General features: G+C 35.4%; 1 protein-coding gene and 1 long non-coding RNA gene across 4 annotated transcripts in view; both read left to right on the top strand.

Annotated features, from left to right (window-relative positions):
• LOC138691732 (uncharacterized) overlaps window positions 1–25179 on the top strand; it is a 209704-nt gene extending 184525 nt beyond the window's left edge. The window contains exon 2 of the long non-coding RNA XR_011329952.1: window positions 24243–25179. This is a non-coding gene — a long non-coding RNA (uncharacterized lncRNA). The remainder of the gene's footprint in view (window positions 1–24242) is intronic.
• Window positions 4432–22418, top strand: LOC138691723 (uncharacterized). 3 transcript variants are annotated; one of them, XM_069814027.1, is made up of 4 exons: window positions 4465–4588; window positions 10437–10512; window positions 14243–15241; window positions 22055–22418. In XM_069814027.1, the coding sequence occupies exon 3, from the start codon at window positions 14274–14276 to the stop codon at window positions 15222–15224; it is 951 nt and encodes a 316-aa protein (XP_069670128.1). In that variant the 5' UTR covers window positions 4465–4588; window positions 10437–10512; window positions 14243–14273; the 3' UTR covers window positions 15225–15241; window positions 22055–22418. The 3 variants fall into 3 exon arrangements, 1 of the variants encoding a protein (XP_069670128.1); XR_011329944.1 differs by lacking the exon at window positions 14243–15241 and having other exon boundaries at window positions 4488–4588; XR_011329943.1 differs by lacking the exons at window positions 10437–10512; window positions 14243–15241 and having other exon boundaries at window positions 4432–4588.
• Window positions 25180–27390: the final 2211 nt, after the last annotated feature.

Consider the following 27390-nt stretch of genomic DNA (forward strand, 5'->3'; position numbering starts at 1 on the left):
AGGATATCTGTAATAATTATCGGGGCTAAAATATTTCATAACTCAAAAATCAACACAGTAAAACAAAATTAACAATAAAAACATGCCCTCAGAATACTCGAAAGGAAATAAAGTTAAAATTTTACGAAGTGGCTCTCACATTATTAGACGTTAAACAAAGAAGGAAAGTTCGAAGCAGCAGAAATGAGATTTTAACGAGTAGGGTAAATTAGGGTCTGTTGGACAGTCGGGCATGTTGGACACTTTGTACTTTAACGTGTTACTTCGCCACTTGTGGGCATCACATTCTGCTAGAAATCGATGACGGAAGTAGCCACGAGTGGACACTTTGTACTTTAACGTGTTACCTCGCCACTTGTGGGCACCACATTCTGCTAGAAGTCAATGACGGAAGTGGCCCCACTCATGGCTACTTCCGTCATCGATTTCTAGCAGAATGTGATGCCCACAAGTGGCGAAGTAACACGTTAAAGTACAAAGTGTCCAACATGCCCAACTGTCCAATAGACCCTAATTTACCCTACTGTGTATTTCACCGTCCCGCGCCGTGGCGTTGCGCGCCTAGGACTCGCGTTACGGAATGCGCGCTGGTTCGAGTCCTCATGGGGGAAGAAATTTTCTCATGAAATTTCGGCCAGTGTATGGGACCGGTGTCCACCCAGCATCGTGATGCACTTGGGGAGCTACGATAGGTAACGAAAATTCGGTTTCGCAAACCAGTTATAACTGCTGGGGGATCATTATGCTAACCACACGATACCTCAATTCTGGTTCGATGATCGTCCACCTCTGCTTCGGCATGTGGACGTGAGGCCAGCAGCCGGCTGGTCGGTCTTGGCCATGCAAAGAGCTGTAGCGCCATGGATTTACTTTACTTACTGTGTATTTCACTGTGTTAATAAGATGAGAAATTAAGATATCAGAAGGCAAGTCGATCTTCTTAGCTTAATAGGAAATCTACGCCAATATAGGAATAACTGGAAGAAACCTTTTCGTTCAACACTATATGGACATGTAACATAATATAAATATATAATATAAAGAAAATAAACAAGATTAAAGGTATTTAAAGAAGAACTGTAAGCCTAAATAATTTGTTCGGGATTAATGTAGCTAATTAACAATAATTCTTTATTACAGGGTGCAATACCACACCTTCCGTTTTCTAGATTCTCTCTTTGAACGGTAGATGTCAGCAATCGTACTATATACTTGATACACACATTTTAAATCGTTTACGCTATCCTCCTTATTTTAAATGCTGATATACATTGGCGTTTTATTTTGCAATATTATCCTTCTATATTTCAAATCTATGTTTTTATTTAATTCCTATGTTTCGACTATTCGTATAATTATTTATTGTCTGGGACCCTCAAGTGATCTTCTCACAATAAATTGCAATGAATAAAAAGTTACTACGATAAAAGGCTCCAAGGAATTTACTATAACAATACTTTGAGACGATTCAACAAGGCTCAAGTCATAAATCAATCGACCTCCTACCTAAAAGCCAAATTGGCTAGTCTCTTATATTGAGACAACTCATCCTGCCTAAGGTATTTCCGTGATTTTCCTAAGGCGTTAAGACAAATGTTGGGATGAGCCCTAAGAGAAATGGGCCACGGACCTATATGCCCTTCCCCATAAATTCCCCCTTTCCTAACAAACGACATAATGCCCTAGTTCATAATCTGTAAATTGCCTGTTACATGTGCGAGGTCACTCATGTAGTCGCAATGCAAAAGGACAGGGAACCTTTCAATTTGCAGATTCAGAATTCACGGCGTTTCTCCTGACGGCCTTCTCCTATCTTGTCATCGAACAACAGATGACAGAGTCTTCTCGACTCCTCCTGCACTGCGAAATGGCAAAGCCCCTTTCAATGTGCAATATTACACCTGCCATCCTAACGGCAAACAAACGAGGCTTCTCGACTCTTCCTGCACTGCGAAATGACACAGTTCCTTTCAATGTGCAGATTTACACCAGCCATTTCTTCCACGTCCGGTCCCGTGATCACTTTGATCACATTTCCGTTCCCTCGCGTATGTGGTACCTAAGAGGTTACGTCCATTTTCGGCTGTTCCCCTTCAAAATTTTCTAGAGCTCCTTCAGTGGAGCAGCGCAACCCGGAGTGAGACAAGTGGCCAACAGGCTTGGAGCTCACATATTTAGTTTCTTACAGCCCCGAACCCCTTGTACCTTTTAAATTTGTCCTCCCAATTCTCTTCTTTCAATTCAATTAAATTAAATTATTATAACAAACTTAAAATTAATTTTCAATTCAATAAACTTGATGTAAATGGAAATTACAAAATACAAATTCCGCTGTATTTCTTTGCCTACCCATCCCATTGCCTTATTCTCTAATTGACTATTTATTTATTTACTTATTATTTTTTTATTTACTGACTCACTCACTCACTCACTTATCCATTCATTCACATGGCTGCAGCGCGCTACAATGCTGAATGACGTCATTAAGCTCCAGTCATATAGCTACCATTCACTTATCAACATAAAATTTTGCACATGCTCTAGTAGGTCTACTTACATCATATACACCCATACATGCATCTTAAAACTTATTTTACATTTCTTTTAACTTGTTCATTTCGTTCATTCCCTTTTCTCGTACTTTTTTTTTAAATGTGTTCCTAAGAATTTTATTATCTGCTCATTTTTAATTCTCGATATTTTGGCTAATACAATTTCATTACTAAAATAGCTCTTCAATAACATAGATCGTTTTTGACCCAGATTGTTAATAGTTGGCGAAAAATGTGTCTATATGCCAACAGGCGAAAGGACTACCTGAGCTCTAGCAAAAACAATTTCGCGCAAAAGCTGGTATCCAACCACGCAAATTAATAATAAGCATAGGCAGGAAGCTCGTATATAACTACAACTTTGCTCGTACCAAAGCATAGATCCTAATTCGGTACAGCGAGGAGCATAGATGTCACCCACGCCTCGCCCTGCTGCCCCTCACTACAGATGACACAGTTAAGTTCACATAAACAACGCATAGTGGCATTCTGTGGAGCTGTGTAGAGTCGTGAATAGCTTGAAGAATATTGTTAATTTATATTAATATTTTAGATTCTGAATATAGTGAGCTATTCTAATATTATTGTATTATTTACATAATGTGGATATTATGCATGATTCCAAAAAAGTAAACTCATCTTTTATTAAATAATTATGCAAACAGGAGTGTGCAACATGTTTATTTTTTTCCTCGAGTATTCTTCATTAAATGTTGACGTCTCGTGCTGCTATGCATTCGGTTGCGTTACAGTCCAAGTTCGACGGAATTACGATACGAACTTCATACCTGCCATTACAACAGAAAAGAAAAATTTTCTTGAAAACAATTTTATTATGCGTTTAATATGATGTGCTACATACCAGATACACTATTAGATTCACAAATTAGTTGTTCACCTGAAGATAGTACGAAATACTGTATCATATTTCAGATTTTCTCCAGTAACGTCTTGTAACGTAGAACGAATATTTTCATAGTACAAATATTGTTTTTTTTTTCTAAACATAAAAGGAGTACTTCTTCTGATAAAATGAAAATGTTCATTGTCATTTGTTATAATGAGGCTAGAATCATAGTTGTATATTCCCTGTGTTATTTTTATATGTATGGATAAATTAATTTAGATTGGGATTTACGAACTTTATAATTACAAATGATTGCTTTTTATAAGGCTGTGGACGATTGGAGCACATGTTTGGTTACCACCCGGCTGTACATGTTAGTCGTTGTGGTTCACTGACATTGAGAGACCTCTATTACTTTTGATTCGGTAGAGATATAGTCCAAACTCACACAACTTAACAGTTCGGTACCAAATTCCTAGCTCTAACAGTGTATGGTACCAAAGACGTTTTATAGTTTATAGTAATGGTACTATGAATAATTGTTTCCGAGAAATTACAGCATTATTATTTAGATTAACACCAACTGAATCGCATGAGGCTGCAATTCAAAGACGACCGGGAAGATTGCATCAAGTGCTTTTGCAGCATAATAATGTCCATCTGTATACTGCTAACATTACAAAAGCGCTTATCCAAGCTCGGTGGGAGGTTATTCCTATTCTCCATTCCATTCGCTATGTAACAATCTTGAAATTTCCTATAAAAATGAAGCTGCTCTTCAAAATTGGCTTGACAGCAATTTTCCTTTCATTCCGAACCATCGAATTTATTTAGACGTGTAATTGAAAAGCTGCTTGAACGTTGGGAGTGAGTCATAAACAATACAGGAAAATGTATTATTGATTTATGTATTTTGTTTTTAAGTAAAATAAATAACGGCTTAAGTACACAATAGAATACATATAATTAATTATTACAGTATTACAAACTTTGGTAGTAACGTTGTAAACTAGCGTTCTCTGATGTCAAAATTAAAAAACTATCAATATTGTCTCCTCGATAATATCAAAGAACAATGTATATTCAAGGAGATTTTGAAATCGATTTCTTATCGTATCTTGTTTAACTAAACACAAATCACGCATATAAAGGTTTGTGGAGGTTATAAACAATTGTTTATTATTACAAGGTTAGTTCAAGAAGTGTTTTATTAAAAGAGTTACGTAGTAGATCATGCTTATCCAGAAAAATTTTGAATAACATTACTATTTCCTTTCTTCTGAATCTTTTCTTAAAATTTAAGCTTTGAAGGGTGTCTGGTTCTGAAGTTAATATCATGTCAGCTTACGGAATTATATATTATTTATTGTCACATATTAACATACATAATCGACTTTTATTTATGTGTTTTTAAATGTAATACCACACTACGTTATAAACTCAGTCTTCATATTAAATAGTCCCGACGGCGTCGTGTTATAACCTAATTATTTTTGCTTATTGTCGTTTTTGCAGTTAACTTTGTAGTTCGGTGGTATCTGAAAGGTAGTTCTTACGTAGTTAAGGTAATAAAAACGTAAAATTAGTGTTAACTGTGCATGTATGTGATACAAAAATGTTATAAAGTTATGGTTGTTGAACAATCTACGAAACAGTCTGATAAAGAATGGAGTTACTAGTATAATATTGCAATGAATGCATTTATTTCCATTTAAATCTATTAACCAACACAAGTAATAGATAATATAGCCCTAATGAAATTGCGTTTATACCCGATGTGTGACAATAGTAGGCCTAGTGCACATAAGTGGTAAATGAATTCAATGCTAATGGGTGATTCAGTGATCCTATTTTCACAATAACTGTTACCTTCAAATCCTAAACCATGATCATACAAATATGATATAAATCGTGTGAGATTCCATGCGATGATTTTTGTAATTGAATAATCCCGTTACAAAAACTCAGTACACCCAAAAACCCATGAGATTGAAATCTGTTTCCTGAAAAGTTGTTAAAACCGTTCTTCAGTAACCCATTAACTTGCATGAAATTTATTGAGCTTTTTTCTTACGTTAAATAGGTGTAGGCCTATGTTTTAGTTGCAGATGAGGATTTTGTAATTTTGCACCTGCAACTTTTATTATAGGCCTATTAAGAGGATTCACTATTTCTTTACATTTCTATTTCCTTCAGTCTTCCTTCGCCTTATCAGTTTCTCTTCTTCGCTGTTTAGTTATGTGTAATTTCTTCTGTCCTGGTTTGTGTTGATGTCTTTCCATTTTCTTCTTTCCTCCATCTTCTCCAACATTTTCCGTGTTATCTAAGGTTTCTTAATACGTATATCTTCTTTGTAACCTATTGTTTCTTTTGCTGTTTTAAATGAGTCCAGTACTCGTTACTATTTTCAGGTGTGGATTCTAATGTAGCAGCTTTCCCTTGCAAATGTGCTTCAAATTTTCTTCTTTCCTCTTCAGTTTTTCGATGTTCAGTTTCTTGATCACCTGTCTTTTTCTTCTTCAGACGAATATCTACTCCACCTATCAGCATGACGTAATATGAGTTAATATCCGATCCTGTTAGAATCTTTGCATTTTTAAAGAATTTAATAATGCATATATTATGTTTAATTTGGTTACAATATTAAATCGGAAATCGTCATTGCTTTTTACATATTCTGCATCATCATCATCATCATCATCATCATCATCATCTTTGCTGTATAATGTTTCTTCATTACATGAAAATACATTCTTAATGAAGTTAATTTTGGGATTTTTTATTCTAACTTACATATCGTCAAAATGAAGCCCAAAAGTTTAGGAATATTATGTTTGCTGATAGAACATTTGTTTATTTTTGTATAATTGCATTACACATTAAGGTACAAGTTGTATTAATTTACGCTTCCAGGATGTTATGTCCATCAGACAATTTGTCCACTATCTCACGTCCACAGCTATTTTGCTCAAGAAAATTAGTCCAGCAAACATTTCGTCCACCAAAAAATTTGTCCATTAATATTTCGGTCAAGAATTATTGTGTCCATAATTTTTCCCAATTTGTCTTTCTCCACTAGTTTCTGTGCCAACTAAATTTTTTATCCTCGAATATTTTGTTCGATTTTGAGTAACAGGAACTTACAATACGAAATTTAAAAAAGAAGGGTTGCTATTGAAATGTATTTAATTATTTTGTAGCATAATAATGTTCATTCCTATGGAAATATGTAGTTCATTGATTCAGTATTAAATTTTGAAGTAAGTGAAAACATTTAAAATGACTTAAGTTATATGATAACCGTAAGAGGGCAGGACATGCTAGTCCACAACAATCATACTTACCACTTTCATTCACATTATTATTATTATTATTATTATTATTATTATTATTATTATCAACATTATCATTATCATTATAGTAGTGGTAATTAGTTTTAAACCTTTTATGCAAATGAAAAACCATGAATATTGGACACAATGTACTGGGCGAGACAAAATGGACAACTTAATAAAGAGAACAAAGATAAATGTAGGACATAATAAAATGTGGACCAAACTTTCAGAGGACAAAATAGCACAATGGACATTTAAATTGTGGACTAAATATTAGTGGACATAAAACACCAGAGAACGAAAAAATATAGTGGATAGAATATCAAAGGGACGTACGAAACAGTGGATGAAATATCTGTGAACATAGCGTATTTACCTATTTGGCTTCTAGTCGAGTCATACAGTATGTATCATATAAACAAATTAAAGCTTGAGTGCCAACACCAATTTCGCACCAAAATAAGGATGGAAAGCTGCTGTAAAAGTGGGAGCCGGTGGACAGGTGCCTGCAGTATTGCTCCAGTGTATAGGGAATTAAGAGTATGGACGCTGTGCGTCGGTACCTTAATGTAGTTGTGCATTATTTCAGTGATCTTCAAAGCAGCTCTATCTGCATCAGCAGTCGACATCAGAAATACTTTTCAGCAGACTTGCCAGCGAATAGGATTGCTGTTCCACCATTTGCAGGTGTTCGATTACACTTACCTCTAGCATTTGAAAGTGAAATTATATGCTAATGGAACGCATGTGCTAGGAAATTTGCTTAGTGTCCATTCTTTATAAATCATATTTGCTAATCGCTCCATCAAGGTGGAAGGGGTAGATGGCAGGGAGGGGCAGTACGTCTCATTTCCGTGCTTTTCCTTACTGAACACAGAGAAAAAACGAGTTTTCATGAGGTCGAATCAGTGACAGGTTATGTTAGGTTAGTTCAAGCTATGGAGCTATCAGAAGTTGGTTCTTGTACACCCCACCCAAAATCCCAGCATTCTATCATTATCCCATTCGACTAATGGAAAAGTGATTTAAGTGCTTATTTGGGTCTGCAGCACTAGATCTGTAAATAGCATACAGTTTATTAGAATATAAAGAGTAATTGAGGACCGTTTTTGCAAAACTTGCTAACTGCAAAATTTGCAGAATTGAGATTTTGGTGGTTTCGTTAACATAAAGCAGGCCTCTACACGATGTTAAAGTTATCTTAGTAAAATTGGATTATTTCTCTTCATTATAGTGTGTCAAAGTGTGATGGTTGCACCTATAACCTATTTGTCTTCATTCAGTTTTTGTCTCTCCTGTAAAATTTAGTTTTTTCAGTCAGCAAGTTTTGCAAAAACGGTCCTCAATTGAACTAATGTAGGCTGCGTTTTTTGTGAAGTAAGTTATTCTAACCTCTAGGCTATATATATATATTTACATCTAATGCTGTTATAATGAATGTCATATTTCATGTTCATAGATTACAAATAATGAAAAAGTCTTATATTCTGTGGAGTGCTTCCATACCGGCATTATTCAAAGTTTGACTTAGGTTAGGTATTGTTGGTTTTGTTTACATTTAATTTAGGATTTTTTTTTCTCAAATCGTGTTCATTTCCTCAGAATTGTTGTATATGGAGGACCATTGCCTGAACAATGTAGGTTGTCTGACAGGTTTTAAAATTTTTCTACTCTGTCAGTATCATTATTTTCGATTTAACTACAGTTGAACAAGTATTTCTTTACTCCAAGACTATACAATCCTTGATAACAAAAGAGATCAGATCATATTGTAGAACAATTAGGGTTACCACAAATTACAACTTTCCTCCAAGACTGTAGTAGAAGATGGAAAGATCATGTTGAAAGGATGGAAGATCTTAATTGTTGGCCTAAACAAGTGCTGCATTATTGACCAGCTGGTAAATGCTCACAGGGACATCCCATGAAGCACTGGCATGTACCTGTTTGTGAAACTGTAACGAATCACAACGTCCAATGCTTGCCAGGATGATCATGTGTTATTACCATATATATTTTTTTAATTATTTGGTTTTTAAGACTTTGTAGTTGAGTTTAAATCAGAAACATCATTAGTTACTTTCACCATATTAAGAAAATGATATCATGGTACAGAATTAATTTTGCAAATTAGATTATATTTGTAACATGTTACTAAACTAAGGTATTTAATATATATTATTTTAATGTACCAAAGTACATATGATATTTTCATGCAGCTATTCTGCGTCATCATACGATGAAAGAGTGATGGATCGGAGAAAAATTCTCTCCGGCATCGGGATTTGAACCCGGGTTTTCAGCTCTACGTGCTGATGCTTTATCCACTAAGCCACACCGGATACCCATCCCAGTGTCGGACAGAATCATCTCAGTTTAAGTTCCAACTCTTGGGTTCCCTCTAGTGGTCACCCTCTAGTGGTCACCCTCTGCACTACGTCATAGATGTCTATGAACGTAGGACTGAAGTCCACACACATGTGCTGAGGTGCACTCGTTATGAGTGACTAGTTGGCCGGGATCCAACGGAATAAGCGCCGTCTCGTGATTTACGTATATCATATATATTATTTTAATGTACCGAAGTACATATGATATTTCCATGCAGATAATCTGCATCATCATATGATGAAAGAGTAATGGAACAGAGTGCAGAGGGCGGCCACTACAGGGAACCCAAGAGTTGGAACTTAAACTGAGATGATTCTGTCCGACACCAGGATGGGTATCTGGTGTGGCTTAGTGGATAAAGCATCAGCACGTAGAGCTGAAAACCCGGTTTCAAATCCCAGTGCCGGAGAGAATTTTTCTCCTTTCCATCACTCTTTCATCGTAAGGTATTTAAATTACATTATGTTTATTTTCAGTAATGTGGCAAAAGATTGATTAAACTAACATAACATTATCCATTTTTTTTACAGTAATCTAAAAAAATCCGTGAAATAGGTAGTACAAGTTTGGGTGAAACTTGACTTCACTGTTTCAGTTTAGATTTCCCCTCAACATTCTTATTATCACATTACACGAAGTTTAAAAAAAAGAGAGAATTTTAATGTTACAAATTCCCTACTCCTAGATTTTCCTGAACATACACGTTTTCAATATCCTTGATACTAGGAAAGTGGTTTTTGGCATATCATCTTTCAGTCTGTGAATAAATGTATACAGTTGTCCCATAATCTTTGGGACACTAATTAACAGCTTAACAATTTAAGGATCATCCGTACATTTTAACTACTCTTTTATGGGAAAATGTCTTTGAAAAGGCAAATATCAGTGCGGTACAAGTATTAGGGAGGCCATGATGTTCCTATGACAACAAAAGAATATATGTATTTATTTGTTTACTAATTTATTTAGTTAATTAGTTATTTATTTATTTTTTCTTTATTAACTTGTTTTATTTATTTATTATATTTATTCACTTATTTATGGGTGTATCTAATTTTATTTATTTATTCATTCATTTATTCCGCCAAACATTTAATTTCAAATTATATTCAAAAGATGGTCTGGTTTTTCCTGTTTTACCTTTGTCATTACAAGATGACATAAAGGAAAAAATAAAATTTTAAAATCCGTCAGACAACTCTAGGGATCCCTTTGAATGCCTTGATATACTCAAATTATACTTCCATAATAACACAAAACGAAGAAATGAACACGAAATTTAAAAAAGAAACTCTCTCTTGATGTTTTCAGCTCGAGTAGCTGGTCAGATATGAAATCCTTACTGTGTGCCAGAGGATACTGTGATAATTAAAGGAAGGATTCTTAGGTAAATATTTTTGTACATAGGCAACCCTCCAAGTTCTGGACATCCTTTCCAGAATGCTTTAAACCTTTTCCCATCACACAAGAAAAAAAACAATTTCCAATTTTCTGTATTTAAATGCTTATTTTATTATATTTAGTAAAAGCAATATAGGCTAACTTCCCTCACTTTTTATCCTATCACCATGTTGCAATTTCACTTTTTTTTTAATATTATTGATATTTTAAATAAAAATAATACCTTATGTTACTTTTTTTTTTTTTTAATTTTCTTAATATTTTTATAATTATTCTAAGGAATATATTTTCCTCAGATGATAGTCTATTTTTAGACCAGATTGTGTTATACATCCACATTGCATCAAGCTCTCCTAATCACTTTTTCTTTTATCCAGGACATAATTTACTGTCTGGCTCTGAAACCCTGGCAGGAATGTAAGTCCTTATAGTCATAAGGAAGAGCATATGACATGGTCATTTATGGTCATGTAAAGAATAAGCAAATGCTTCTCAGTCTTTACTAGATATAAATTGATTTTCAGTACATATTTTTACTGTGTTCATACCCAACACGAGAGACGATGAACAAGAGAACAAGGTCGAACACTCTCTAGGCTAGCTCACCTAAAGAGTGAATCAGAGCTACCCTGCCTACGTGCAGGAGGCCTTAGCCCTCAAGGGATGTCATAGGCTAAATTCTAAACATAGTTTTACTAAAATTCGTCCTCTACTTACGAGCATGGTGATAGTTGAAACAGGAAATTTCTGACAAAGGCTTATCTAGAATACTTTTGTTTATAAAAATTTCACTGGGATTTGAACCAGGTCTTATAGGTGTGGAAAGCCAACACTATAATCATTTTCTTATCAGTGTGTTCTCCCATCTCCAATCACATTAAATCACCTGTTTAAACCTGTTTGCCTGTCCTCATCTCCAAGGAAATTCATCATGTTATCTGAATTTTGTAAGTTAATATTAGTTTCAAGAGCAACAGAGATGCTGCAGTCTTATTTCTGTTTTTGTATGTCTCTGTTAAATTGAATATGCTCAGTTCTGTTTAAAAATTATAATTCAACTTCTTTCTGGTCCAAAATGGAAGTACAGTAGAACCTCAATTACCAGTACCCATCTTAATGAAGGGGAGGGAAGGAACGGTTAATCGAAAAAGATATGCATTCAGCTTGTTCTTACATTATTTTTATGTTCTTCTAGGAAGTCTGTCATTTTTCTTGAACTGTACTACTAGCAATTTCTTCTGATATCCATTCTAATTCTCTGAAGTAAAAGAATGTCTGTGAATGAAATGAAGAGAGAGCGAGTGTGTGTGTCTGCGTGCGTGTATGTGTGTGGTTTTTGCCTATCCACTTCACGTGATTCGGATTCGGCACATTGCGGATAGATGGCAGAACTGTGACCTATTTTCAAGTTGTGCACCACTCTGGTGGGCCATGCTGTGCATGTTGTGTATCTGTAAGGAGTTATGTTGTGTATTTGTAGTGTGGGAAATGGGTGAGGGTGGTGATAATGATAACGATTATAATTAGGAAGGGAGAAGGGGAAACCTGGTGCCAGCACGTAGCCTATTCCTGTTGAATAGCACCAAGGGGGCCACCAGGCTTAACGTCCCTGTCCGATGGACGAATCACTATCAACACTGACATATGCCTTCCCTTCATATGTACTATGGAAAGATTTGGAATTTAACCCAGACATATTTGTGCAGAATTTAGTTATTAGAAGTTGTGCACCGCCACCTCTCCTAGTCCCAAGGTAGAGATTTAACACGAAAATCTCTGACCCCACCAGGAATCAAACCTAGACTGGCTAGTCTGGAGGCAGACGTACTACTACAGAGCTAATTCGGTGGATTGCAAATGAAATATCATCTTCTTGCCCCAAAAACCTTATATCTCTATTGATTCAAGTGTAGTTTGTAGTGGAACACACGATTCAGTCATTATCTGCCGTATTCTTCCTCTCCACTCTCATCATTGTCACATTTTTAGCTTCACATGCAGGGCCAGCAATCATGTCATTACTTCTTATTTCTTGCTTAGGAAGCACCAAGTCTGTATCCAAACACTGATTAATGTTTTCTTCATCCACATCAAAGAATTGGTCATTTTGCTCCAACATATTAATGTCCTCCATTAATATTCTTCCACGGGCGCAATTCTCTTCAAACTCTTGAGATTCGTCTACATGTTAATGTCATGGTTATTGCCCCTGTATTGTAATTGGAGGGGTGAGTAGGGGTGTGAACTGCTGTGGATGGCAACAAAATGCTAAAGTAAGGGGTAGTTGTACACAATTCGATTTTGAAGTCCTGGGCATGACATTCCATTAATATTTGAGGAGAAAAATTCGCTCTGGTGCCGGGGATCGAACCCGGGTCCTTGGTTCTACGTACCAAGCGCTCTGACCACTGAGCTACTCCGATTCAATCCACAGCACCGGACCGAATTCTCCTCCTTCAATGTTTCCCTTTGTGGCCTGACTCCAAGTTAGGCATATATGTCCAGTGTCAACCGCCATTATACTAGGAGCGCACTCAGCTGAGTGACTTTTTTGGCCGGAATTCCGCAGTTATATGCACTGCTAGCTGTGAGAATAATTCTCCTCAAATATTAATTGTCAATATTACAGATATTATTCTGTAGGACAAATTAATATATTCATAATATTCTCACAGCTAGCAGTGCATGTAACTGCGGAATCCCGGCCAAACAAGTCACTCAGGTGAGTGTGCCCCTAGTACAATGGCAGTTGACATTGGACATGAACGTCAACATATATGCCTAACTTGGAGTCAGGCCACAAAGGGAAACATTGAAGGAAGAGAATTCGGTCCGGTGCTGTGGATTGAATTCGGCATAGCTCAGTGGTCAGAGGGCTTGGTATGTAGAACCAAGTACCGGGGTTCGATCCCCGGCGCCGGAGCGAATTTTTCTCCTCAAATATTAATTGTCATTATTACAGATATTATTCTGTAGGACAAATTAATAAATTCATAATATGACATTCCATGTTTACTGTTACATGTTAGCCTCACACAGGGTCTTTTGTTAGACCCTTCATGAATTGAATAGAATATTTGTTTCAGGATTTTTTCTCGTTGCCAAACTTTCAGAACGGCCCCGAGGTTCACTCAGCCTCCTATAAAATTGAGTACCGGGTCTTTCCTGGGGGTAAAAGGCGGCCAGAGTGTGGTGCCGACCACACCACCTCATTCTAGTGCCGATGTCATGGAAAGCATGGGGCTCTACCTCCATGCCCCCCAAGTGCCTTCATGGCATGTTACGGGGATACCTTTACCTTTACCTTTTCCATCTGTTTGTAAGACAGACCTGTTACAGTTCCTAGACTCTTTATGTTCAAGTGTGGAGATCGAATTTTAGCTGAATTTTCGTGATTAAGTAAGATGAAAAAGCAGGAAGGCTGTCGGATATTCCAGTGATCTGTTAATGATGAGATGGCTATTGAAGGTTCTACTGTGCTTTATCTCTTCGGATTTTATTTTTCTCTATATTTATTCAATTTAATGTTTAATTTGCATAAATTATCATTGGCACTGCTATTATCTGGTAAAATTTTCTTTTTCCAGGTATTTGTTAAAAACTTAACTTTATACACAAATTAGACCTTAATACGTTAAACAGGAAATAGCTAACCTATACTTGCTTTGAATAATGCTGGTTAATTAATGCTGTGCTCAACTTTTCTCCACCACCAGTTGTGTACACCAAACTGGACACAGCAAGAAAATGGCAGAATCTTCAGAGAAAACAGATGAAAGCTCGTCAATAAACTTACAGCAACTATACCGTTTGTTTGACAAGGACAAGCTAAATATAATCAGCTTCTTACAGTATATGAAACTCCTGAGTCAACGGTATAGCTGCCCAGTTTGTAATGACGACATGAGCCTCGTAAAGAGGGCGCAAGTTAGTGATGGCTACGAGTGGCAGTGTACAAAAAGAAGAAGAAGAGGTCCAGCAGAAGAGAAACATCGTGTAACAAGATCATTACGGAAGGGAACCTGGTTTTCACAGTCAAAACTGACATTAGAAGAGATTACTCTCCTGATGTATTTTTGGGTTCAAGAATTACCCCAGAAATTTGTAATGGAAGAAACGAAGATGAGTTGTGGGACTGTTTGCGACTGGTACAGCTTCTGTCGTGAAGTTTGTGACGTCATTCTAGCACAGAAAGATATAAAAATAGGTGGGAAGCGTCATATAGTTGAGATAGATGAAGCTCCGTTTACTAAGAGGCAGTATCATAAAGGTAAGAGATCTATTCAAAAATGGGTGTTTGGAGGTATCGACAGAGAGACTGGGGCGTGTTTCCTCCATCCTGTTGAAAGTAGATCAGCATTAACTCTTCTGAGCATTGTGCAAGAAAGAATCCTTCCCGGTACGACGATATATTCCAGTTGCTGGAAGCAGTATGGGTGTTTGTCTCATGAAGGCTTTAAAAAGTTGACTGAAGACCAGTGTATTACATTTAAGGATAAAGAAACTTGTTCACAGACTAGTACAATTGAAGGTCTTTGGGAGTTAGTGAAAGACAGAATGCTTCCAAAAAACCGAAGGCCACACTTCGATTCTTACCTGTGTGAGTTCATGTACCGAAGAAGCAGAGGAGAAAATGACCGCTTCAAGAAATTTATGCAAGATATTGCTGCAGTATATCCACCTCCAACACATGACTAGCCCAGGATGACCTGCTAGTAAGTATCAATCAATCAATCAATCAATCAATCAATCTTCTTAATGTATCCAGCTGTTTGCTGACAACATAAAGCCCACTATAGTCCACTATAGTCTATTCAGTTTTTGTTTTTCACGAGAAATGAGGGGTATTTTGATCGGTGTTCATTATAGATGCCTGTTGCTAGTAGTCAGAGTTGGGGTGTAGTCAATATATACTGCAGGGCTGTGTCTTCTGCAACTGGTACTGACGATTTTAATTTACATCTTTTGTGGTTTATGGATGGACATTATAGAAGAATGTGTTCCAGATCTTTATCATGATTATTACACCACAGACAAGTAGGATTATCAGAAATGTGAAATCAGTGTAGGTACAATTGAGTGACAATTTGATCTGTTCTGGCTCTTGTTAAAAATGTTTGAACATGTCTGGGCAAGTTTTTGTACATTTCCAGGTCATTTGATTTCTTTTGTACGGACTGTAAAATTTTTCCTTTGTCAGAAGAGAGCCAATTGAGGCATTCAGAAGTCAACATAATTAACTCCTTTTCCAAAGATTTTGAAATATTCAAGGTTAAAGTTAAATACACATAATTAATTCTGTGATGTAGTCAAAAAGAATACTGCATTTTGTAAGCTTTTTACTGAACTATGGAGTTAATCACATTGACCACTGAAAATATGGTCAGTTTAATATATTGCCAACTTAGAAACTCTGAAATAACCAAAAGTGGAGTTAATCATGTTGACTTCTGAATGCCTCAATTGTTGATCCATAGATTTATAAAATGAGTCTTTACTGAAGCAAAAGCACTGGATAGAGATATCACTTGAAGAGGTCTTGGTTGCAAATATGTTGCCTGTTTTGCAATATTATCGACTTTCTCGTTTCCAGGTATACCACAATGACTAGGTATCCATTGAAATGTTATTTCCTTTTGGAGTTCTTTTAGTTTACTTAGTTGTTTCTGAATTGGAATAATTCTATGTGCATATAAGTTTGGTACATATTTAATTATATTAAATATAGCCCCCTTGTGCTAGTAAGTATAGCGCACAAAACTAGTAATCCGAATTATCTCTCTAGTTACCAATTCAGTTGAACTTATTTCTGAGAGCTGCTGCTCTATCCCACTTTGAATTTGTATACTTTTCATTTGCTAGTGCAGTTATTTCCTTTTCCAACCATCTCGACCTCTGCAGAGTTTTTCAATTTTTAGGCGTCTTAACTCAGTGCCATTTATTATTCTTTTGTGCTAGACTGTGTTATACATGATCTTTCATGTATTTGTATTCCTTTCAGTAACAGATTAAGGATCCTTTATACTTTTTCTCGGAGATTCTGCATAGAATGCAACATGAAATCAATTTCGAAATTTTCATGGAACTGTCTTCAACATTCCAGAAACCGAGCATGATGTCTATCTGTTTACAGCGATTTCTACTAAACTGTTGCACGGATTTTGTTCATATTCAGTATCTACGAGTCAATTTATCAGGGAATGATGTACATGAAATATAATAATTTTAGTACTAGTCTGTCTGTGTACAGCGATTTCTACTAAACTATTGGACGGATTTTGTTCATATTCAGTATCTACGAGTCAATTTATCAGGGCATGATGTACATTAAATAATTTTAGTACTAGTCTGTCTGTGTACAGCGATTTCTACTAAACTATTGGATGAATTTTGTTCATTCATTCATTTATTATATTCCATAGATCTTACATGAGCAATTAAGCTTTAAGATGTGGAACAAGTCAAAATTTTACAATATTACAACTACAATTTTTACAATATTTTACAATTTTTACAGTTTTACAATGTAGTAATTTTCTACAATGATTGATGAGGTGAGATCCGAGGATTCAGTATCTACAAGTCAATTTTTCAGGGAATGATGTACATGAAATGTAATAATTTTAGTTGTAGTCTGTCTGTGTATAGCGATTTCTACTAAACTATTGGATGGATTTTGTTCATATTCAGTATCTATGAGTCAATTTATCAGGGCATGATGTACATTAAATAATTTTAGTACTAGTCTGTCTGTGTACAGCGATTTCTACTAAACTATTGGATGAATTTTGTTCATTCAATCATTTATTATATTCCATAGATCTTACATGAGCAATTAAGCTTTAAGATGTGGAACAAGTCAAAATTTTACAATATTACAACTACAATTTTTACAATATTTTACAATTTTTACAGTTTTACAATGTAGTAATTTTCTACAATGATTGATGAGGTGAGATCCGAGGATTCAGTATCTACGAGTCAATTTTTCAGGGAATGATGTACATGAAATGTAATAATTTTAGTTGTAGTCTGTCTGTGTATAGCGATTTCTACTAAACTATTGGATGGATTTTGTTCATATTCAGTATCTATGAATCAATTTATCAGAGCATGATGTACATTAAATAATTTTAGTACTAATCTGTCTGTGTATAATGGTTTCTACTAAACTATTGGATGAATATTGTGTTTATATTCAGTATCTACGGGTCAATTTATCAGGGAATGATGTACATGAAATGTAATAATTTTAATACTAGTCTGTCTGTGTACAGCGATTTTTACTAATTAAACTACTGGACAGATTTTGTTCATATTCAGTATCTATGAGTCAATTTATCAGGGATTGATGTACATGAAATATAATAATTTTAGTAATAGTCTGTCTGTGTACACTGATTTCTACTAATTAAACTATTGGACGGATTTTGTTCATATTCAGTACCTACAACTCAATTTATCGGGAAATGATGTCCATGAAATATAATAATTTTAGTACTAGTCTGTCTGTATACAGCGATTTCTACTAAACTATTGGACGGATTTTGTTCATATTCAGTACTTACAAGTCAATTTATCAGGGAAATAATGTACATGAAATATAGTAATTTTTAATAAAACTTTAATGTGCCTGTTTGAAATGGCAATGAACTCAAAATTGCCTCTTAACTTTTTTTATGTATACATAAGGTAAAGAGAGAAGTGAAATGAGCACCTGGTATGCATACAGGCTTGTATGATTCGTAAGAATTAATTATTTTATGCACATTATTTGGTCTATGAACAAGAAATATATAATAAAATAATACTGGAGTAATATATTAATTATTATCTAATTTCAGCTTTAACTTGAATAGCTGGTTTCAAAAGCTGATAGGAAATTATTTTATGCAATTTCCTACAGCATTATTGAAGTTTCATGCTATGTCTTAGAAATGTATTATAGGTTGTGAAAACTTTTTGTAAATGATATTATGATTTTTCTGTTTTTAATGAGTAAAATTTTTTGTCTGATAGTAATAGATATGCGAGAGATTTTCATGTAAAATTTCTACCTCAGGACTAGGAGAGGTGGCAGAGCAGAACATCTAATCACTAGATTGTGCACCAGTATGCCTGGGTTAAATTCCAAATCTCTCCACAGTGCATATGAAGAGAAGGCATATGTCACTGTAGATAGTAATTCATCCATTGGACAGGGACGATAAACCTGGTGGCCCCCTTGATGCTATTTGACAAGAATAGGTTACGTACGGGCACCAGGTTTCCCCTTCTCCCTTTCTTATCTTCATTATCATTCTCACTCATACCCTACACTACACTTACACAAACTCTGACCTAGAACATGACATAACTCCACAGATACACATCATGCATAGCATGACCTGCCGAAATAGTGTGTAGCTTGAAAATGGGTCACAGTTCTGGCATCTATCTGCAATATGTGGACCCCGAATCACGCAAGTGAAGAGGGTAGGCATTGGATACACACAGAAATAGATATGCTATTATTGTGAAATGCGATTACAGTTTTTGTTCCATAATATGTAAATATAGCCTGAGAAAAAATTGTATACAGATGATAATAACGCTGCCATCAATTGTAATATGTATTTATTTGATATTTTAAGTACATGACATGCTTGACTGTTATCAGTAGAAATTATTTCACGAATAACCATAAGTTGTGAAGATTATTAATCATAAAATGTTGGTTAATGTATCTGTTCTGCACCATGGCGTTGTGGTCTAAGCCAGCTTGCCTAGGACTCGAGTTACAGAACGTGCACTGGTTCGAGTCCTCATGGGGGGGGAGAAATTTCGGCCAGTGTATGGGACTGGTGCCCACCCGATAACATGATGCACTTGGGGTAACGAAATTCGGTTGCGAAAGCCAGCTATAATAGCTGGGGGGATCATTGTGCTAATCACACGATACCTCCATTCTGGTTGGATGATCGTCCAATTCTGCTTTGGCATGTGGACGTGAGGCCAGCAGCAGCTGGTCAGTCTGGGCCTTCAAGAGCTGTGGCACCACGGATTATTATTATTATTATTATTATTATTATTATTATTATTATATCTAATTTGATATTTTAATTTTTAAAATGGCTTATTTATGAAATAGTGAAGATGGAAAAAACGTTTATAAATTGAACTTGTATAATATAAGATAAATCATTTGACGAAAATTATGTGTACCAGTAGGCACATTCAGAATATGTAACTGAAATTCAGAAGAGGTAAACTATATTTTACAAAATATCAATTGTAATTCAGAAAGTGTCAGATTTAATTCAGAAAAGATCACTTGTAATTATTGAGATAGATTAATTAATGTAATTAAGATTGTGCTATAAAATTTAAATTCTGGAAAATTAGTTTGTTTGATAGTCATGACAATTGGCTTTTATGTGATTGTATATTATAAAAGCCAATGTGAAAATATTTATTTACAGATGGTGCTTTTTGAATTACAATCAGGGGCATATGCAAGGAGGGAAGGGAGTTACGGGTTTGAACCCTTCCCTTTAACTTAAAAAAAATACGTATTTAGATTTGAATTTTTTTTTTATCCATAATCGTTTTCCCTTCTGTAATTTTTCACTGTCAGAATAACAAAATTACATACATCGACATAAGACATAGTCCTCCTACCCCTCCTTCAGTATAATCCCTGTGCTTGGTGCTGAGGCACGTTCAAAATATAACAATGCTATCCTTATTATACATAGATCTACCATCTAGTACTGACCTTGTAATAAAATGAAGCCAATACAATATGAAATTTAAGTTATTTTGAAACATATTGAAAAGGTTGTTTCGACATTTTTGAGCAGTATTTACCTGTTCATTAGTTTGAGTTCTGACTTTATTATGAAATGTTTGTTTGACGTTTTGTGCATTTGACAGTTCATATTTTTAATAATAATAATAATAATAATACACAAAATTTAAAACGCCAATAATGTAAATTGTAAACAATTTTAATAATGAACCCCTCCCCCCTTGACAAAATTCTGCGTACGCCACTGATTACAATAATGTTTTCTGAATTACAGTGGATCTCTTTCAGTTACAACTGATGCTTTCTGATTTACAATTAAAAAAATGTGAATTACATCTGATCTTTTCTGAAGTTCACTTGGTTAGTCAGATTGATATTTTCTGCTGGAAAAGGTGTACAGTGAGGAGTAATGTGCAGCCACTACTGTCCCTTTGTGACATATTACTGAACATTAGTATTAGTTAGTATAGTGCTGCCCTTCTATGCTCGGGGTTGCGAGTTCGATCCCAGCCCAGGTCGATGGCATTTAAATGTGTTTAAATGCGACAGGCTCACATCAGTAGGTTTACTGACCTGTAAAAGAATTCCTGTGGGACAAAATTCCAGCACACTGGCAATGCTGATATAACCTCTGCAGTTGCGAGTGTCATTAAATAAACCACGATTTAAATTTTTTCGTGCATAATTTTGCGACCTAATTGCTACTGTTACATTACCACATGTTGCAATGTTGCGATCTGTTGGGTATAGTTCGGGTCAGCTTACTTCATACCCTAAGGGTGAAACTTAACCATTTTTCCCCCATTACTATATATGCTAGTGGATTGTGGTGATTTTCTAGTTTGCAGGTTGAATTTTCTTTTGCCAACTTCGTTTCGAATTTCGATACTGACAAATACTACGAATGGTAGTAATTTTGTAACTGGTATGTTGGCAGCTGAGACAAATATCGACAATATTTGTCGGTACTGGAGTTCCATGAAATTAAAATTGTACTAGATTTCTGAGCTGGTTACTGGAAGCTAATGAAATTTGAACATACTAATAATTAATTAATATCAGTATTAATACATAATAGTTATTTTGTGTTTTGCGTTGTGGTTATAATTCAAGACTATAGTCAGGTAAGTTTTCAGAGTTAGTACTAATAATTTCATGTGGTCAAACAAAATACATTTTTAGGTTAGGTCTCGTGAATCAATTGTTTAGTCAAACCAATGAATTTCGTATTGCCAGACAAAATACTTGACTTGTTGATCCCTTTCTCGTATAGTTTGTCTACGAAAATATGTTACAAATTATTGAATTATTTATAATAACCTTCCAACATAAAGTACGGTAAGTAAATAAGTTATTTAGTATGTAGGATCATGTGATATCTGGTAACAGTTGGCAACACTGTTACGACTGCAATATTTGCTGTTTAGGAACTGTTCTTATGTGACCCTCACTATATTATTTGAATGAATATCTCAAAACCTTTTCACAAACGACTACAATAATATTAGACTTTGATATTTAACTTTTCTCCCTGATTCAAAAGGATCCTATTTTGTCCCCTTCCACCTGGTATACTGTTGGATTTGTCAATCTTGTGAGATTATGTAAGCAACTGTTAACACAGGCACCATTGTCAATGGTGGAATGTCTTGTCATTTTATAGTAATGTTTATATCTAATTTTCATTGTCATTGTAACTTAATTCTGAAATGCCACCAACAATGTTCTTTGATGACAGGATGGTTAACCAAAGCGTCCATGAGCTCCAGCAGCGCATCCAGGTTCTGGAGGAACAAGTAATCCGTCTCCTGCCGCTGTTAGAAGAGGTGAAAATGTTGAAGGATCGGATGGGCAGAGAAGAGCAGCTAACCCAAGAATTGAACACACTGCAGCAGCTGCTCAACACTGAACGAGAGTTGAGGCGCAGGCTTGAAGAAGAGCTGACAACAGAGCGTCAGCTACGCATGGATTTGGAGCACAACATGAATGAAAATTAGAAGAAGCTAAAGTTTCATATGTGTAATTTCCACAACTCAAAACTTATAGGGTCAAAATTATATTTGTCATAATTTTGCTGGAAAATAAACAGTATTCTGGTGTAATATAGTTTACATGATTCTTTTAATTTAAATCTTCTTACAGTACTCCTAGATATACGAGAGTCTTTAAGTCCGTCTGACGTATACAAATTAAACTAACAATTACACCACCAACTAAACTAATAGAAATCCAAATATAATTAAATACAGAATAATTAATTAAAATTACAAATACACGTAATAAACCATATCCCCCTAATTTTAACAATACACCAGCCAAAATTATTTCATAGTGAAAGTCACGAGCAACCTATTGTTATAAGTCTTAATTTTTATTTTTTAGACAAACCAGATACATCATCTCAATCTACAGACTTTTCTATCTCACTCTTCAACATAGTCTCCATTTCTTTGCACACATTTTTCTCACTGTTTTGTAAGTTTGAAAATTCTCTTGCGGTAGAAGTCTGTTCCAGCTTCCTGAAAAAATTGATGCACTGCTTTCCGAATGTCCTCCAGTGTCTCATAGCTTCGGCCTTGCAGCTGTTCCTTTACAGAATCAAAGAGATAGTAATCGGAGAGTGCCAAGTCGGGACTGTAGGGAGGTGCGGAAGAGTTTCCCACCCAAATGCTCTGATTTTCTTCACAGAAACAGGAGCAGTGTGAGACCGCACGTTATCCTGTTGCAAGATGATTATCTTTTTTTCAGGGCATTTCTCGCGCAGTGCACGACAGAGCTTCAGAAGTGTCTGGATATAGTGGACAGCATTTATGGCTTATCCAAGTTTAAGAAATTCAACCAGAATGCTTCCTAGAACTCATCAACTCTTTCTTTCCTTGTTGCATTCCGTGGAGGCAGTTCGAGGGCAAGTGCTACAAGACTTATCTTGGATGCTCATGTTCCCATCTTTGAATTACTTCACCCATCTCCTAACACTCGTGGCACCCATGCACACAACATCATACTCATGCTGAAGTCTGAGGTGAATTTCAGCAGAAGATTTTTCCTCTTTAACAAGGAATTCAATGACAACACTCTGTCAGAACGAAACATTGTTGTCGGCCATTTTGCAAACATTGCCTATGATCACGTGTTAGAAGATAAAATGAATCACAATATGTCAATACATAGTGTAAAGTCTGTAAATTACGATCATGCAATCGTTTTTTGTTACATTGTTGGAATTGAAATTATAGCGATGGGTGGCTCATGACTTTCAGTATGACCCTCGTAGTTAACGAGACATCTTTCTAACCTCTACTAGATCAGCTTTTAAAGGATAATAGATGTGTTGTGAAGCCACTGCTGGTATTATTATTATTATTATTATTATTATTATTATTATTATTATTATTATTATTATTATTATATCCAAGCTAGTTTTATATCCTAAGTTCTACAGCATACCTTACTTTTTATGTTTTTTTGGCATAAACTCTTGAGTTAGAACGTTGTTAGGCTTACCTATTTAGAAAAAACTGTTAGGCTTACCTATTTAGAAAAAACTTACAGACAATATTACGTAACTATAAACAGGATCAGCTCTCATGGCAGGTCACTGCTGTAGCGGCTGGTGGTCAAAATAATGAGTGTGCTACAATCTCTATATCGGCCTACTGTATACACTTATATGTATTTATCTTAATTTGAGACTCGCGTAGTGACGAATTATGAAGTCCATACGACGTTCCTTCCTACTGCAGAACTTGTCAATTACCCTGGTGTTAAACCCCTCCATCTTGGACATCATACTCTTTTCTATTGACAATATTGCAAGAGCAGTGAGACGATCCTGGGACATAGTGTTCCTTAAAAACGTTTTTATACGTTTCAAGCAAGAAAAACATCTTTCTGGCTCAGCAGTGGTCATTGGTAAATTGTTGGAGACTGTATTGTAACAATTGAACAGCCATCTATATTTCGGAAGTCTGGTCTTGCGTATAGAACTCCAAGTTGTATCTGGAACACACTTTTGTTCAGTATAGTATAGCTGTTGACAGCAACTTCAAGTTCGCTTTCAGGAAATTATGCGAAAAATTGTCAAACATTTTGCTGTTGCGTCTAGATGGCTTAAAGACTGGAAACGGTGAGTAGTTTCGTGAATTATACAGTCACATTCTTTCTTGGCTTCAATTTTCTGGGATACCATTTTCTGTCGCTTGCTGGCTGATTTAGGAGGAACCTCAAACAGGTAGATGGCAGCAGCAGTCGGATACTTCATTGCAATTTACTTGCTTTTTTGTTAATGATTATTTTTCCTTTGTTTGTTTTGTTGAATATATATATATATATATATATATCTGCACAAATATTTATATTGGAGTTATTGTGTTTCATCTGAATCATTTTGTTGGATAGCCATTAGTATGGGTCGCATACAGGAAAGTAATTTTACCCCTTTTGCAAACACCATATCAGTGCAAGACTGTGATCTTTTTGTTCGTATTTTTGGACTTGAAGTATTAATTTTATATTGGTTTTAAATCTTGTTAGTACAGTCTATGGTATACATTGGAAGCAAATCCAAATTTGTCAGTAGTACTGTATTGATTTTATATTGGTTTTAAATCTTGTTGATAGCACAGTCTCAGACTATATACATCGCAAGCAAATCAAGATATTTATTTTCAATAAATGCATTAATATAACTGCAGCATTTTTTATTTGTAATGTGAGCTGTCTTTTACAGGTATACTCTTAACACTGAATATTTTATTGAGTTGTATTTGCGTTTATAGAGAGGAAGAAGGCTCTGGTTTGTATCTAAAGTCTGTAAATTCATTTCTTTTTGCCTTGTAAAACATAATAAAAGTCCTGCTCATCTTCGAGTCTACTTTTTCCAACAGCGTATTCATTATAAATTAATGTTATGTATTTCCGAAAATAGAGTACCGTATTTGTTAATTCAGTGTCTTTTTTTTTTTTTTTTTTTTGGGCCCACTGTGTATATATTTATCCATGATACTTATTGGTCAGAAGAGTACTGCAACTGGTCACAGTGTGAACTGGCTGAGTTGGCTCTCCTCAATCGGGAGGAAAGAACATTTAGAGGCAAACTGCTGTAGACTGGGAAGGAAAAGTACAAAACTCGGACCCATCTCATCTATTTCATCTGTTATTAGATAACCAGTTAATACACGATCGTTGAATTATTTATTGAAAAATGCAATACTATATAGCCCCACAATCACCAAATCACCCCCTGATCTGGGCCATCACCACAGTCTAGTATATACAGTCACGAAGTTTGAGTTTGTGAGAGTACTAGGAACAATAGACTGTGCAGGTATTATTTCGCATTGCCTGTAATGAGGCGATAGTAGCGGTTCTAGTGGTTAGCAACTATCTATGGATGCATATTTACTACGTACTGAGCTTCATGACTATAATATACTAGACTGTGCCATCACCATGTCGCATAACGGTGCTATTTCCTTGATGCTATGGATTTAGAGTTATGAAACATCGAATGTGAATTTTAATTTTACAGAAATATTGTATTGTCCAATTTGTTTTTGTCGCCGTTTGTTTACGTCTCACAGTGGTCAATATCGCGATATTAGGAGGACAAAAGTCGAAATTTCGAGTTACTCTGATGATGTTCTGTTGTATGGGAATGCAATAACAAAGAACCAAAGCTTTCTAAACTAAGTATAGTTTATGGCTTCGATGTTTGTGTTAAACTTGAGAGAGGCCTGTCCCTCACTCGTGCGTTATCTGCAGTGTGGAGTGATCGCATTTCTTGTGTGGTTCTGTGTTACTGGTGAGATGTTTCGTTAAATCTGTTGTGCAGGAATGGAGAAGAATGTTGAAGCTATGTTTTACATTTTATTCCAAGTCTATAACATTAATAGTTTGGTTGTACATGCTTAACACTTATGCGCATAAAATATTATAATTTTAAATATATTTCGCAAATTGCTCTTGGAATATAAAAATTGGTTCACGATGGGTCACGATAAAATCTTAGTAATCAATTTCCTTAGACCTTAATCTCTAAGCCTGCATATATTTTATTTGCCTAGGTTTGCCCGTTTTTTCAAAATATCTACTTTCTTACAGATTGTGCGACTACTGTTACGCGCCGCGATCTATTCACTTTTCTCCAAAGCACAAATTGTGCAATGAAAGCAAGGTCATCATAAGTGTTACAACAATTACTTTAATATGAATTGGCAAAATTGAAATCTGAAGGTTGTGATGAAAACCTTAAGTCAGAACTTTTTGAAAAAATTAGAATTGCCAAGGAGAAGCCTCGGGTGCGGTTAGAGGGCGCCCAAGGAAACGGTTTTCTTCGAGTAGTGTAAAAACAAAGAAAAGAAAAGTGGAAAAATCTTTCAAAATCTTGTTCGTCACAAGAACTTGCCCTGGCAACATCAGATGTTTCTTATGTATGAAGGTAAAAGAAATGAGGCAACAATTATTTAAGAATCTATGTCGAAAAGTCAGAGATTAGTACGGAAAATAAAAAAAAATTTGCCAACAGTCAGCCACTGAGCCTAATTGTAATACGTATACAACAGAGGAGGCACTAGCTTTACTTGTTGATTTAAAATTAACAAAACATCAATATGTAGCATTACAAAAAGGTGCGAAAGAAAGAAGCGCAAACATATACCCGCCATATTATAGATTGCTAAATGCAAAATCAGAATGCTATCCCAGTCAGGAAGCGCTAATAATTACAGATTCACTGGCAGAAGTAAAATTACAGTGTTTACTTTACCACACTGTTGAGCGTTTATCTATTGTTCAAAAAGAAGTTCTTGAACATTCCTTTGAAAACGAAGAAAACAGAATTCACAAAATTCAAATGACTTACAAATGGGGGTGTGACGGGAGCTCAGGTCATTCCCTTTACAAACAAAATATTTCGGGGTATGAAGGAGCTACAGATTCTGAAATACTTTTGTCTTCAATAGTGCCTTTACAACTCCTGGGCGAAGATAAAGAGTCTAGGCGAAAAACTGTTCTCTGGCAAAATCCAAGAACATCATCAACAAGATAATGCAGACCCATCCGATTTCAGTTCAC

This window comes from Periplaneta americana, chromosome 2 (assembly GCF_040183065.1).
Source record: "Periplaneta americana isolate PAMFEO1 chromosome 2, P.americana_PAMFEO1_priV1, whole genome shotgun sequence".
Classification (NCBI taxonomy): domain Eukaryota; kingdom Metazoa; phylum Arthropoda; class Insecta; order Blattodea; family Blattidae; genus Periplaneta; species Periplaneta americana.

Bases quoted from the DNA above. Each gene is read 5' to 3' on its own strand.
- LOC138691723 (XM_069814027.1), top strand. From the start codon at position 14,274: ATGGCAGAATCTTCAGAGAAAACAGATGAAAGCTCGTCAATAAACTTA.